The 15,295-nt window shown below is 47.6% G+C and overlaps 1 protein-coding gene across 1 annotated transcript; it reads right to left on the reverse strand.

Annotated features, from left to right (window-relative positions):
- Nucleotides 1-878: 878 nt before the first annotated feature.
- On the reverse strand, nucleotides 879-14,750 carry ACKR3 (atypical chemokine receptor 3). The gene is made up of 2 exons (XM_036765753.1): nucleotides 14,630-14,750; nucleotides 879-2,773 (listed from the first exon to the last, which is right to left on the reverse strand). Exon 2 carries the CDS (start codon nucleotides 2,745-2,747, stop codon nucleotides 1,659-1,661), a length of 1,089 nt encoding a protein of 362 aa, XP_036621648.1. The 5' UTR covers nucleotides 2,748-2,773; nucleotides 14,630-14,750; the 3' UTR covers nucleotides 879-1,658.
- Nucleotides 14,751-15,295: the final 545 nt, after the last annotated feature.

The following is a 15,295-nucleotide window of genomic DNA, read 5'->3' on the forward strand; positions in this document are numbered from 1 at the left end:
TTGGTTTTAGGACCCCTCTATACTCTTAAAAATTGAGACATCCCCCCAAGAGCATTTGAGTGGGTTATATCTAGTGGTGTTTACTATATTGGAAATTAAAATGTCAATATTTACTATGAAAGGAGTTTTGACCTTGTGGATCACCCCAAAAAAGTCTTGGGAACCCCTTGAAGGGGTCTCTGGACCATGCTTTGAGAATCACTGCTGTAAAGTATTCTCTATATGTCAGCTCCTTCCTTCCAAAAGTATAAGCCCCATTAAGAGCATGTGCCATGTCTGATTTCTTTACTGTCTCAGAGGCAGTAGAAAGCCATTAGTCTTAGAATCAACAGATCTGTGTTTGAATCCTGCCTCTGGGACTAACTATCTGGTAAATGATATCTTTCACCATGGCCAAACCACCTTGACCCAAAGGATTTCCTCAGGAAATAAAACAGGAGAGTTGCCTTCCATCTCTAAGGTTCTTTCCACACACTCTCACTCTCTCTCTCTCTCTTTCTCTCTCTCTCTCACACACACACACAAACACACACACACACACACACACACACACACACACACACACTCAAGGAATCAAGAAATGGAGAAGACCACTCTATGGGTTGTCTTCTTCTGGATCCTACAATGCAGGCTGACCCTTAGCTCTTATCACATGATGCAGTCTCTTTTTGTCCTTTTTAAAAACACTAGGCACAGGCTCAAGGAGTGTATGACAGCAACAGAGAGCAGGTGGGGACATTGGCATGGCTACATATGCAAAACTAAAAGCAAATAAAAATGAAGCCCAAGGCAGAGTTCAATCTTAATGTTTCTCAGGTGACTTGCTTTTCCAGTCTGTGTTCCCCAGTTCCCCCAAAGGATAAGCCAAAATCAGTAGATGCCTTTGGAACAAAGACTTTTATTTTAAAAAATAAGTTACAAATAGAACTTTCTGCAATAAGCCCTCTCTGTTCCTTCTGTGGATCTAGTAACCAACTGGATCCAAGGTCTTGTATTAACCCTAACTTTACAATACTGTTCATGCCACAGGCTATATTTTAAAGCAAACAGCTCATATTCCATGCCCCATGCTGGTGTGTACCACCATACATATATAAAGCTATTGTAAATAAAACATTTCAATCAAGACCAACATATATATAGATAGATAGATAGATATTTATATACATATATTTTCCATCCAGCTAACAATGAAAGTCATCCTTAGTCACAGAACAGTCAAAAACGATGCCATGCTAACATTTAAACTACAGCACTCTGGATACACAGGTCGGCTTTATGTTTCAAATAGGAGATAAAAATATATTTAACTTTCAAATGCAATGTATTAAGGTACACTGATAACCAGAAAATAAAAAAGTCTTCGGTCTTAAATACAATGTAGCATACAAAATATACAGTGAACTCTGAAGCTTTCTCACACAGCATCTTCAATCAATGCATGACATCTCCAACAGTGCACAGAGGCTTTGTAGAATACAAAGCTTTCCTTTTCCATGGTTGGGGCTGCCCATGTCCATAGGCACTGAGAAGAAACAAACAGATGACGCCATAGGAATGGTTCTATCCAACTGGAAGTTGGGTTAGCTTTCTTTTGTGCCCTGTGAAAATCAAGCACAGAAGTTCTAAAGGATGTCTCTGGGGATGGAAGTCCCTGGTCATTTGGCATTCTGCTCCAAGGCAGAGTACTCTGCTTCTGATACTCGGGAGGCATCTATAAGTTTGGTGAGACCCGTTTTGGCAGAGTACTTGAAGATGAAAGCTTTCATCAGCTCATACCGGTAGTTTCTGTTAATGAAGCTATAAAGTACTGGGTTGACACAGCAATGCACCAGGGACAAACACTGGGTGACATGGAGAGCTGTGTAGAGGAAGTTTTCCAGCTGACAGCTGAAAGGAATAAAGTGGAGGAAGGAGAAGATGTCCAGGAGCAACACAGCATGATAGGGCAGCCAGCAGATGAGGAAGACGATGACATAGGAGAAGATGATCTTCTGGTTGCTATGCTTCTCCTGGTCTCCCGAGGCTGAGATTGCTCTGGCCAGCAGGAAATAGAAGACAGCAATGATGGAGAAAGGGATGATAAAACCCAGGACCACGGAGAGCAGCTCCATGCCCAGCAGCCACTCCTTGATGCTGTGCTCTGGATAGATGGACCGGCAGTAGGTTTCATTGTTGGCAGCCAAGGTGACAGTTTTCAGATAGTAAGCATCTGGCAGTGACACACATATGGCTAGTAGCCACACGAGAATACAGATGAGCCGGCGGACAACCTTTTTCTTGTAGCTGCTGGTGTTAACAAAATAGGTCACAGAGAGATATCGGTCTACACTCATGCAGGTCAGGAAAAAGATACTACCAAAGAGGTTGATGGAAAAGATGAGATGAGCAACCTTACAGGTGAGTTCTCCCATGGGCCATTGGTTGTGTTGGACCAGGGAGACCACCCAGATGGGAATGGTGACAACCACACACAAGTCGGCAATGGCCAAATTTAAGATGTACAGGTGAGTTTCATAACCTGTTGTCTTGGCCTGGAGATTCACCCAGACCACCACGGAGTTGGCAATCATGCCAACTACAAAGATGAAAATATAAAAGATGGAGAGGGTATATGACAGGACATTTCGGCCTGTTGCACTAGGGCACATAATGGTGTCCACAGTGATGCAGTCTCCATTGGTGCATGTCCAGTTGAGGTCTGTGAAATTGCCTGGTTCTGAGTAATCAAAAGAGAATGGATCCATGACTGGTAAAGACCCAAATAAATGACCTGCAGGAGAGAAAAAAAAGAAGGAAACACTGATTAGGAGTCACTGACACTGATAACATGCTGTTCTTGCTCCTTCATTCAGATGCTCTTGGTACTTAGGTGGTCTTATGTAAGATTACCACAGAATCTTGGCATTGGAAGGAACATCAAAGACCATCTAGCCCTACCTGGACATGATCAAGAATGCTTTCTCTAACATCCCTGACAAAGGGAAGACCTTAGTAAGGGGGAACCCATTACCACTTACAAGCTGTATGAGCATATGCAAGTTATTTCCTCACTCTGGGCCTCAGTTTACTCATGTGTAAAAATGAGGGGGTTAGATTAGATGGGCTTTCAGATCTTAAACTATGGTCATATGACCTATAATTTCCTGAAGTAGCCTGTGCCCTTTCGGGGGGACTTTAATTATTTCAAAGTTTTCCTTATGTAGAACAAGAATCTTCTCCCTAGCTTCCCTACATATAGAAGTGAAAGGGACTACACAGAGGCATCTTTTAGTCCAACTCTCCCATTTTTCAGATAAAGAAATTGAAGCTAAAGTTCACTGACCAAGTGGGCAGTAGAGCCAGGATTAGCAACCTAGGTCTTCTCAAGACAACCCCAGCCCTTCTCCCAGTAATGATCCGCTTCTTCCACCTAATTTAGCCAACATTTACTAAGCATCTGCTGTGTGCCAGGGGCCAAGAAAAAGAGGAAAGAAGTAGGAAGTGGACCCTCAACTCAAGGGGGGAGGGGGCTTATATTCCAAAGTTTTCAAGGAATTTCAGGAAATTAATTAACAACCATTCATTAACCATGGGCTATGTGACAGAAACTATTACTATGCTGGGGTAGGGTTGGGGGGGGCCGAAGGAAGGAAGGGAGGGAGGAAGTAAGGAAGGAGGGAGAGAGGGAGGGAGGAAGGGAGGGAGGGAGAAAGGGAGGGAGGAGAAAAAGGGGGAGGAGGAAGAGGAGGAGGAGGAAGAGGAGGAGGAAGAGAGAGAGAGAGAGAGAGAGAGAGGGTGGGGGGTGGGGGAGGGAGAGAGAGAGAGAGAGAGAGAGAGAGAGAGAGAATTCTGCCCCCACAATTCAATGTTTCCAGGGTATTTTGGAGAATCAGTCCACAAAGAAATACCAGGTGTCTACTAGGTGCCAGGCACGCCCTAGGCTGGGCTGTATAAAGGCTCCCCCTACCACCACCAAAAAAGGAACAGTCTAGTTTCTTTAAGGAGTTTACATTTGTTTACTAAAATAAATAAACAAACAAATAGATAAAAGGTCTGAAGACTTACTTAGCCCTGGTCTGCAAACAAAAGGGGGTGGCAGAAAGCAGGCAAATTAAAGCTGGTCTAAATAGACATGACACTTAGCTGGGCCCAAATTCATCCATTCTCCCAAAATGAAACAGCCACTTGCTGCATGGGGGTTTTATTATCATTATTATTACAGCACGGTGTGTTTATGAGCTCATCAGGTTGGCTGTGATCCCTGGGTGTGAAATCAGCTGAGTACTCTGTGGGCCAAGGACCTCAAAGGCCCCCACTCTGCTTCTACAGCACAGATGATGACGTGATCTCTCTGCACAGGGGACCCCTTGGAGCTAGCTCATCTGCACTCCTGGAGGCGGGGAACAGCTTTGCTCCAGATTTCCATTGTACCCACCCAATAACAATCCTGACAAATTCCACCCTGATTTGCATTAAATAAAAAAGACAAGTGAAAGCCTCCAGCCCTGTATTCCCCATTCACATGGAAGCCCAAACCCTGGGCTCTGGGCCACCCTCGGTTTCTAATTAGGAAGAATCAAGGGAAAATGCTCAAAATGCAAGGAATGGTGAGAAGCCTTCCTTCTTAGTGCACACTTCTGGCTTTGGGGAGAGATGAGTGACTTCGGGAAGCCCTCCTGTTAGCCAGCTGCTGTCTGGGAGGGACAGTGTTCCCTCTGTTGCTCCATTTAAACAGTTGTTTTAAGGACCAAGTATCCAGGGACCAGCTGCTTAAATATGACACCTGTGGACACAGAGTCATTAACCTGGAAGAACCTTGGAAGCCACAGAGCCCAAGTCTCTTATTTCACAGAAGAGGCCCAGAAGGGGAAAGTGACTTTCTTTCCCAAGGTCACCATGGTAGAAGCCAGAAGAAGTGGGATTTGAACCCAGATCTTTCTAACATAGAAATGAGCCATTAATTTTATTAACTACCTCCTTGAAAAGCAGTCTGATTGTTCCAGTGTGGGAACTCCCTCCCCAAGGCGCTGTGGAGAGAATATGGGGTCTGGAGTCAAGAAGACCAAGGCTGGAATCCTGAGTCAGACACCTGGGCTGGGTACTTAACCTGCTCAATCTGCTGTTACATTCAATACAAATGATCATCTACCTCAAAGGCTTTGTGATGATAACAGTGCGGTAACAGATGCCATGATCATTACAGGCCTTCAAGTCTTAGAGAAATCTCAGCTTTTATCACCACCACTATTATCCCAGAGACCCTTAAAATAGTCCATCACCTTGAAACCCTGGCACAAGGCCTGGATCACAGTTGTTGTTCATTCGCTTCAGTCATGTCCAACTCTCCATGATCCCATTTGGGGTTTTCTTGGCAGAGATACTGGACTAGTTTGCTATTTCCTTCTCCAGCTCATTTGACAGATGAGGAAACTGAGGCAAACAGGTGAAATGATTTGCCCAAGGTCACACAGCTAGTAAATATCTGAGGCCAGATTTGAACTCAGGAACCAGAGTCTTCCAGACCTCGGGTCTAGCACTGGGTGCACTATGGCGCCACCTAGCTGCCCCTTGTCCACTTCGCTGACTAAGTCCAAATTCCATCTGGGACATGATGAAGGGGTTGGAATCAATGACTCTGCAGTCCCTTCCGAAGCTCCGGTCCATGACCCCATGACTCCCAAGTTCAGCCATCATTGTGCTCAGACCTCTCAGGACAGAGCTTGACTCATGAAGTCTCCCTAGGAAGATGAAGTAAATCCTGGGGCCTGGTTTGCCAACAGGGTCATTATCATAGGATAATTCAGTTCAGAACTGGCAATAGCCTTGTTTGTTATCTGGCCCCATCCCCTTATTTTCCTGAGGGAGAGTAAGTAGGACCTCAAGCTCCCAGGCAGGGAGCGCATGGCACGGGATCAGGAAAGAAGACATCTTAATGCTTTTTTTTTCCTTTTTTAAATAATTATGTTGGAAAGGCTCATTTCTGCCTTTTCTCCCCCCTCTCTCCCTCTCTGACATCCATAGTTTTGGGCTGCTGCCAGCTCTCTCTGGTCTCAAACCCCAGGGCACTGGGGAAGAAGGGACTTGGAGAACTGAGGAGTAATTGTTTTGTATTCTGCCTCTGCCCTCTGGGCAATGTTAATTTGATTTGGTAAATCACTGAATTCTGTGCCAAAAAAAATTATTTATGATGACAAGGAACACTTCCCTGCCCCCTCCTTCGCCTTCCCCTCCTTCAGCCTGGCTCTCTCCTCATTAAGTGTCTTCTGACCCAGTAGGGAGCCAGGCAGCAGGGTCCTGGGCCTGTTACAGGGCAAGAGGACAACTCTCCTGCTCCCCCTTTTCCACTCTGGTCTGGAGACTATTATCACTCCCACCAATGGCCTGAGTGATCCCATGGATGGGGTCCTTTCAGACTGCCCAGCAAGGTGGAGGGGGGAAAGAAGGGGAGGGAGGAGAGGGAAGAGAAGGGCAAGGGGAAAGGGAGGAGGGGGAGAGGGAGATAGGGAGAGACCTAAATAAAGAACCTAGTAATCAGATCTCCCACTCTCCTGTGCATTTGAAATAAAGGTCATCCAATATCTGAATCTTTTATCTTGGGGATATCGGTAAGATTCCTTTTGGAAATAAATGAAAAGCTGCCCTCAAAAAGCAAATTGGTTTTAATAATGGCAACCCTCTCTTTTAAAAGCACAGCCCCATTATATGGAGCATCCATAGTACGGCATTTTCCAAATGAAATGAATTTTCCAAATGTCCTCATAGGATCTTGTAAAGCTTAAATCTCATTTGAAAAGTCACTATCTTTTTAAAAGATTATTATTATTAAAATAATTTGGGACTTTGAGTATGATGAGGAAGCAGCTACAGAAGAAGTACATGTGAACATTCACACACACACACACACACACACACACACACACACACACAATGGCACAGACTCTGTCCTCAAGTAAAGCAGTCTAGTAGAATGAAAGCTCAGCTTTCCTGGGCTTCAGCTTCCCATCTGTAAATAGGAAATGGTCCTGAAGTGACATTGAGATGCCACTGGATGGTGCAGTGGAGAAAGTGGGAGGCTTGGAGGTAGAAAGACCTGTGTTCAAATCTTGCTTTAGAACCTTCCTCCTGTGTGACTGGGCAAGTGGCTAAAGCCTGCCCTGGCCTCACTTTCCTCCTCTGTATGAGGAGGAAAATGTAAGAGCATCTACCACCCAAGGCTGTTGTAAGGAGCAAATGAGATCATATTTACAAGGTGCTTTACAAACCTTGAAGCATTTTATAAATGTGACCTATGATTGATATGGCGCAGTAGATAGTTGGTTTTGCAATCAGGGGATTTAGATTCAAGTCCCAGCTCCATCACTGTGGTATTTGGACAAGTCACATAATGTGTCCCTGGGAGGCCAGATGAGATGTCCTCTCGAGTCCTTTCTAGCTACAAACCTGAGAAATGGGTCAGTCTCGGATAAAGAACTACTTCCTAATGCTTTGGGAAGAATCTGCTATACATTATGTTGTTCAGTTAAAGAATGCATTTGCAGAGAGAGACAGAGAGACTGAAACAGAGACAGAAAGAGACAGAGAGGGAGAGAGAGAGAAGGAGAGAGAGAGAGACAGAGACAGAGAAAGACAGAGAGAGAGACAGAGAGACTGAAACAGAGACAGAAAGAGACAGAGGGGAGAGAGAGAGAAGGAGAGAGAGAGAAAGAGAGAGAGAGAGAGAGAGAGAGAGAGAGAGAGAGAGAGAGAGAAGGAGGGAGAGGGAGACAGAGAGAGGAGAGGAGAGGAGAGGAGAGGAGAGGAGAGGAGATGGAGAGGAAAGGAAATGGAGAGACAGAGGGGGGGTGGGGAGAGAGACAGACAGGCAGACAGACAGACAGACACAGACACAGAGACAGAGACAGACAGAGTTAGGCAGGCAGAGGACTTTCAGGACTGCCCTGTCCATGCTGGAAGGAACACTGAATTGATCTAGAGTAGAGGTCTCCTTAGCAACATAGGCCTGGAGAGCTGGTCCGATCACCCTCTGCTGGAAGAAAGCAGTAATTCACTCCCCACTGGCCTCTTACTTGGGGTAGGGACTTGCCAGGCCAAAACCATCCAGCAGGTCCACCTTCCTGCCAGCCGGTTTGCTGCCCACTCCAAGGGAAGAGCAAATGAGGAAGAGCTCCAGTCTAGCAGGTGGGGTGAAAGGCTTCTCTGCCTTTGAAAGCCCCAGATCGGGGTAAGGAAGGGGGGAGAACCCAGGCCTTTTCCATCACTGAGATTTCATGAGCTCCACCAATCCTGAGGTGCAAAAGAGAGGAAGGAGGCCCTCAGACCTGTGAGGCCCCATAGCTCAGGAGGTGAACATCCTTGGTAACACAATAAAACATCAGAACAGCATCTGGGCCATGATAGGAAACAGAGTTCCTGATTCTAAGTATTCCCATTCCTGATTTAATCCATCCTGACCTACTGTTGGCATGTTGACAAGGAGCTGGCTTACCCTTCCCATGGTAGGCTTCCCATGGTTCCATTCACAACACTCTAGCACAGGGGGTCTTAAACTTTGGTGTGCCATGGGCTTCTTGGCAGTCTGGTGAAGCCTGTGGCCCTTTTTCTCATAAGAATGTTTAAAAATGCAAATAATAAAATACACATGATTTAAAAAGAAACCAAACTTACTAAAATTCAGTTATCACACTTTTTAACCCCTAAACCCCAGGTTAATAACCCCTGCTCCACCTCTCTTGAGTGAGCTCCAAGATGGCAAATCTACAGCTGGAAACCTAAGGTACTGAGATCACATGAATTAGAGCCAGAAGAGACTATAGAGGTCAGCAAATCCAACCCACACATTTTGCAGGGGAGCAACCAAAGGTACCCAAACAGGAATCTCCCTGCCCAAGGACACATGGGCACTAAGGAGCCAGGCTTCCTTCAAGATCCTGGATTGAGAGCTTCCAGGGACCTGGGAGGCAATCATCTACTTCAATCTTCCTCATTCAACAAAGGAGGAATTAGCTAGTAGTAGTAGTAGTAGTAGTAGTAGTAGTAGTAGTAGTAGTAGTAGTAGTAGTAGTAGCTAGTAAGTGGTAGAGTTGGAATTAAGACCCAGGTTCAAATCTTTGGGGATGAAGAGAAGGAGAAGATTGTTCACCCCTGCTTTAGAAGCTGCCCAGGATGGACTATTCAGGCACCCAACCATCGGCCCCTTCTCCTCTCCTTCCAGAGATCTTGACTGGTCCAAAGCACATTTATCAAACTGGGAAGAGGAGTGGGATCCCCCAAATGAAAGACCTCATGCCCCTGTGGTGGGTGCTACAAAAGGCCCAACACTTAACTTTAAAATCCATGCCCACACGCAAACGCCTATCTCCTCCTCTGATCTATGTGGTTCCATGATGGCAAGATGCAGTAAGATACAAGGAAAGAGCCCCAGATTTGGAACCGGGAAGATAAATGGGAATCCCCATTCCTCTGATAACCTGAGCGACTTTGAGCAAGCTACTTCTCCCTTACAGGCCTCAGTTTCTGTCATCTGTCAAATGAGTGGCTGGACTACTGTATGGATTATTTACATAAACACAATGACCACGATTTTCTTTTTCCAATCAACTCGAAGTTGTGGGTAGATGCAGGCAGCTGTCTGAAGGCAAGGCCCAGAATAGGATCCAGCCCTCATAGGTGATTAACACATCCTGTTGGTGAGTTGACTGTATCTCTACCACCTAAACTCAGCATTTGGTATGTAGCAGGAACCTTTGGGGACACCTGCCAAGCCCCCAGAAAGCTCCCAGGAGTAAATGCCCACTTTCATGAAGGAGAATGTGTTGGCACCTAAAAGTAAAGATTCCAAGGGCCATGTGCTCTGGAAGATGCCATAGGTATGGGAGGGGCTTCTCCTTTGGGGCCCCGCCCTGTCTGGCCCATCCTTACCACCCCTGCTCAGCCCACAAGCACTCCCAGGACTGCTCTGGGGCCAAAGTTCCCCCATCTGTGGTATCTCTAAATTTAAACACCAATAAGGTTAATGATGATTATGAAAAAAGCTGCAACTCATCAGGTTCTCCCCAGGTTAAGGGAGCCGCTTGTCTTTTGTGTCACAGCCAGTGTATGTTAAAGGCAGACCTTGAACCTGAGGTCTTCCTGACTAGGGACATGACTTTCTGTTCACTATCTAATTATTGGGAAGTTTTACTTTCCATAGAGCCCAAATTGACCTCTCTGCAACAGCTCCCTCCCTCCCCTTCCTCCCACCACCCCTGACTCCTAATTCTGCCTTCAGGGGCCAGGCAGAGGAAATCTAATTCCTAAATCTTCCCATGGCTCCACATTGCCTGAGAGGTAAAGTAGAGGTCTTTTAGCTTAACATTTTTAAAACTTCCCAAGCTGACCCCAGCCCATCTTTCCAATGAACCACCACAGTTCAGTACGTTTAAAAAGAATTCACAATTAGCATCAAAGGAGATAATATTTGTGAAGTCTTTGGCACACAGTGCCTGGCACATAGTAGGCACTTGATAAACATTCGTTTCCTTTCCTCCCATTCTTTTGTCTGTCTCCCCATGAGCTCAGGGCCTGGGAGACAGGTGTTTAATAACTGCATGCTGTAGAAGGAATGACTAGCCACACGCAAGGAGACAGGATCTGGGGCCAGACTCCAGGTTTCCCAAACCTGCTTGAAATCCATGCTCACAAATATGGCCCTGGCATAGAAGGTGCATCAGGCGGCCTTGGCCATCTGCTCCTGCAGCTCAAGCAGGGACAAGTGGTCTGTTTCCTTCCCTAGCCAACAATGCAGCCCTCCCACTGTATTCAGGAATGACCCAGGGTGAGCTTGTTTCATGCAAATCAGGGGCTGCCCGGGGACCACAGGGGCATAAATAAACCTTGACCCCTATTCACACGGAGCTAGCACACCCTCCTAACCCTGGGGCTTTAGAAACATTTCCCACAAACCTAGAGGATGCTGCTGCTGCCTGCCCTGCCTACCCCTGGTCCTTGGCCAGAGCATCATCAGATGAACACTCAGAAACCTGATCCACTCTATTGTGCTCAGACACCCACCACACTGCAGACATGGAGGAGGGGATGGAAGGGTGGGGTCTAGCTAGATCTGACAGCACTGAAAAGAAAGGCTGCTGTCCACTCTGGCAGGCCAGCCAGGGGATTCACTCCCACCCAGATTAGCCCAATGCTGGAAAAGACATTTTACTGGCTTGTACCTTTCCCCAGGCCACCCTCCAGAGCAGGGATTGGCTTTCTTTTTTTTTTTATTCCTATCCTCAGTGTTTAGCACAATGCCTAGCACATAGTAGGCGCTTAATAAACATCTAGTGACTATTGACTATTATGTTATCACTCGAGCCAGGATCAGAAATCTGGAGTTGAAAGGTACCTCAGAGGCAGTGTAATCCAATTGAGGCCACTCCAGGAGGGGGAAGGGCCTTGTCCAAGGTCACCTAGGCAGCAAGTAAAAGACACAGGTTTGGAACCCAGGTCCTCTGTTAAGAGCCCCTGAGCTCTCCCCACCGTAAGCACTGCCTCTGGCAAAAACTCTCAGGAAAGGTGTTTATATACAAGAGCAGGAGAGGAGGCAGACTCCGAGAGCCCAGCCACCTGGCTCCACTTCCTTATCAGAGGCTTACCCCACTGTGGTTTAGAGCTTCTGGGAGATAGCTTTGCAGCCTGAACTCCACCCAGTTAAGAACCTTTAACCAAAGCTCTGGGCCTCCCTTCCCTTCCACACTGGGGTCAACAAAGAGCTATTAACTATTAGACCGAGGTGTAAGAACATTCATTCTGCAATTCACTGTGGGAAGTCATTCTGGTATCCAGATAGCAGCAACTGGGTAATGGAGAAGTCATTCTAAATTATGCCTTTCAGGTAACAAAGGCGTCAAACATTCACAGCTTAACCCAGTTTTCAAAGCCAGGGAACTTTGCCCCTCCCTCCCCCATTCCCCATTTTTTATGCCTAAAAAGAGAGAGAGAAAGTATGTATCCTCAGGCTATACTTCTGACCTTTAAAATCCTTAATATAGAAACAGCCTTTGTCTTCTCAGTTATACCATTGAACATACGTGCAACTTAATCGCAAAGTCTTTTTTTTTTTAATCTTGTACAGAGGAGCGAAAATAAATTCCTTAAGGGTCCAGTCTAAAGTGTGGTCTAAAAGTTTACTGGCACTGCACATTGGCATCACAGATCACAGAGACCTGAAGGGGCCTTCAAAGTCAAGTCGTTCAACCCCCTAGAGGGAGGAAGAGACATCCCAGGGGAGTGAGTGACAAACAGTATTTGAACCCAGCTCCTATGGATGGAGGCTTACATGACTGCTAGTTATTTCTTTTAAAAGTAACTTAGAGTCAGAAATCGTCACTGTAACCCAGGCAAATCCCTGAGAAAGAGTTCAAGCCTTGTCTCTGCTTGGCCGGTCTCTGAAGCCTCTCTGAGACATTTTCACGGGCTTCCCCAGAGGCTAGCTGGAAACAGGAGCCTCCCTCCCCTCCCAGCTTACAATTGTCACACAAAACCCAACTGTTCCTGATTAGGGAGGGACTCTGCATCCAGAAAGCCCCAAGCTCTCTCCTCTCTCTCCCAAAGTTGGGCTTGATTAGTAGATCCTAATACCTTCTCATGTCTCTGAGGGCTGTTTCAAATAGAGGCAAAAGCCCAGCTCCGCATTCCTGGCTGACCCAGGTACACCGAGCTCTCTGGAATGCTGTGTGTGTGTATGTGTGTTTAAAGGTAGGAATGAATCTGTTTTTTATCAGTTTGGCAGCAAAATACAGGGATTGCTCCATTTCCTGGTGCCTTTTTTTTTGGCTCTTGGTTTCCAAGGCAGCTGCCTCAGCGTCATGCCCATACAATAGCTGTCCTGTCCACACAACCAAGTATTTATTTATAGGAGGGAAAATAAAAGGGTTAAGTTGTTTCAAAGACAGCACCCCCTACTACCCCCACCCCACCCCATGCCCACCCCCAAGCAGAGTCCCTCTTTGGAAGAGGGGAGAAAACCCCTTGAGCCACTTATTTAAGTCTCGGGGAACAGGAGGGGAGTTCATCCCTGGCTATGCTATAGAAAAGTGATCAGTGAAGCCAGCAGCCAGTTCTCCTTCCTTTTCTAGGCAAGACCATTTGATCTCCACATTTTCAAGGAATAAATAAAGGGGACACAAAGGCAGCCGCTGCACTTTTAGAGAAGAAAAAAACCCAAAGTTAGCCGAACTCCCTCTGCAAAGCTGAAGAAAGGAAGTTTCAGGGTCTGTCACCACAGCAAATATCTTCAAAGGACTATAAAGCTATTTAATGAGGCCCTCTCCCCCTTCTTAAAACCTAATTATCCCGTTGTGAGCCATTGAATGGGGAGGAGTTGGGGTGAAGAATACTTTTTACAGCTGCTCATTCTCCCCCAAAGTTACAAGGCACCCTTTTATTGCCCATCCATCCCTGACCTTCATTTCAAATGTCTGACTCCACAGTATCCCTGGGCTAGCCTAGGCACACAAACTTGGAGAAAGCTTAATGGGACTGAGTCTTCTTCCACTTCTGCACAAACATTTTTAACGCATTTACAACTGGGGTTAGACAGTCCTAAGAAAAGGGTAACCACTCAAAACAGATGCAGCCAAGAGATGGGGTGGGGGTGGGGCTGGGTAGTGGTTACCATTCCCACTTATACCTTCTTTAATTAAAAGATCTCGAACTCCAAAGCAATGAATTGAACTATGTTCCAGACCCACTGAAGCCTTGAATGCAAGTCTCAGCTTAAGAGAGTCCCCAGATACTGCCCTGGGCTCTAGTAAATTACTGGGTGCCAAGTGTGGGGCAGTAGAAAGCTTTGTAATTAGAGGCCCTGAGTTCAAATCTCACCTCTGTCGATTACCAGCTGTGTGACCCTGGGCAAGTAACTTACCTTCGTGGGCCTCGGTTTCCACCACTGTAAAATGTTGGGGAGGAGTAGCCTCTATGGCCACTGGGGTCCATCCCTCCTAGCTATAGATGACCCTACTAAGACCCGAATCCAGGCTGGTTTGCAGGCTGTGGTCATTTCCCTGTCTGAAATTGGCAAGTCCCACGGGAGTTCGGAGGCGGGCGCAAGAAAGGAGGTACTGGTCTGAGCCCGGGCATCCTTAGGTCCCATAGTAGGATGGGGGCAGGCTACTTTAGGCTTTCTTCCCGCCTGCCCCCTTGGGGCTCACCTTTGTCCCCAGTCCTCTGCTCCGGAATCTCCGGTGGACTCCGCTCAGGAGTCAGCGCCCACCTTGGCAGATCTAGCAGCAGCAGGCACGCCCCACAAAGATTGGAACAAAGAGGGGAAAACAACTTCGTGGAGTTCCCTGTCCCCAAGTGACTGCCGAAAGGTCCCCGCTGGGAGCGGGAACCAGGGAAGGAGAAGGGGTGGGGGGTGTGCACGGGAGGGAAGAGCTTCCTTCTCCAGGCCCCAGCCAGAGAGGATAGGGGGAATGGGGCTATTCAGAGGGGGATGGGGGGACAGGCCAGTCAGGCGGGACGGGGGTCGGCGACAGGGACAGAGCACGCGATCCCCCGGAAAGACTCGTCAGAGCAAGGGGCAGAGGGCTGGCTGCCTCGCCGCCCACCCGTTTGCTTGCCCACCGACCCCAGCGAGCGAGCGGAGAGAGGACCAGAAGCCTAGCCTTACCTGGGAGGCGCAGGCGGGCTGGGGCTGAGACTGAGACAGGCTGGAGCTGGGGCTGGAGCTGGAGCTGGGACTGGGCTGTCCGTCCTCCTGGATTCTGACCCTGGCTGCTGGGCAGCTCCAAGAGACTGAGAGCTCGGCCGGGTAGCCGCTGTCTTTATACAGCCTGCTTGGCCGCCCGCCCTCCTTCCTCTGCGGGAGGGGAGACAGCACCTCCAGCCGGCCACTTCGCAGATCGCTGCCGGGTGCACCGGCGCACGGGAACACACACAGGCTCACACACACACACCCGCACGCACGCACATACACGCACACTCACGAATGCGCTACACACAGACACGCACATACACAAGCTCGCGTGCCCCAACACACGCACGCCCAAGCAGACGTGCGCACACATGCATGCTCGTGCATGACACACACATATGCAGCAATGCACGCTCACGAACCCACGTGCAATCGAATACCCTATATGCACTCCCACACACACAGAAACACACAAGAGCACTCATGGACCCTCTTTCTGAGCTCATACCCTGATACATTCCCAGGAACATCAGCTCCTGGAGGGAGGACCTCCCTCACTTGGGTTCTTGTATCCCCAGGGCCTGGCACCCAGTAATGAGAGAGCCCTGAGGCCATCTAGTTCAGCCCTTTCATTTTACAGAT

Source organism: Trichosurus vulpecula, chromosome 7 (assembly GCF_011100635.1).
Source record: "Trichosurus vulpecula isolate mTriVul1 chromosome 7, mTriVul1.pri, whole genome shotgun sequence".
In the NCBI taxonomy this organism is placed as follows: domain Eukaryota; kingdom Metazoa; phylum Chordata; class Mammalia; order Diprotodontia; family Phalangeridae; genus Trichosurus; species Trichosurus vulpecula.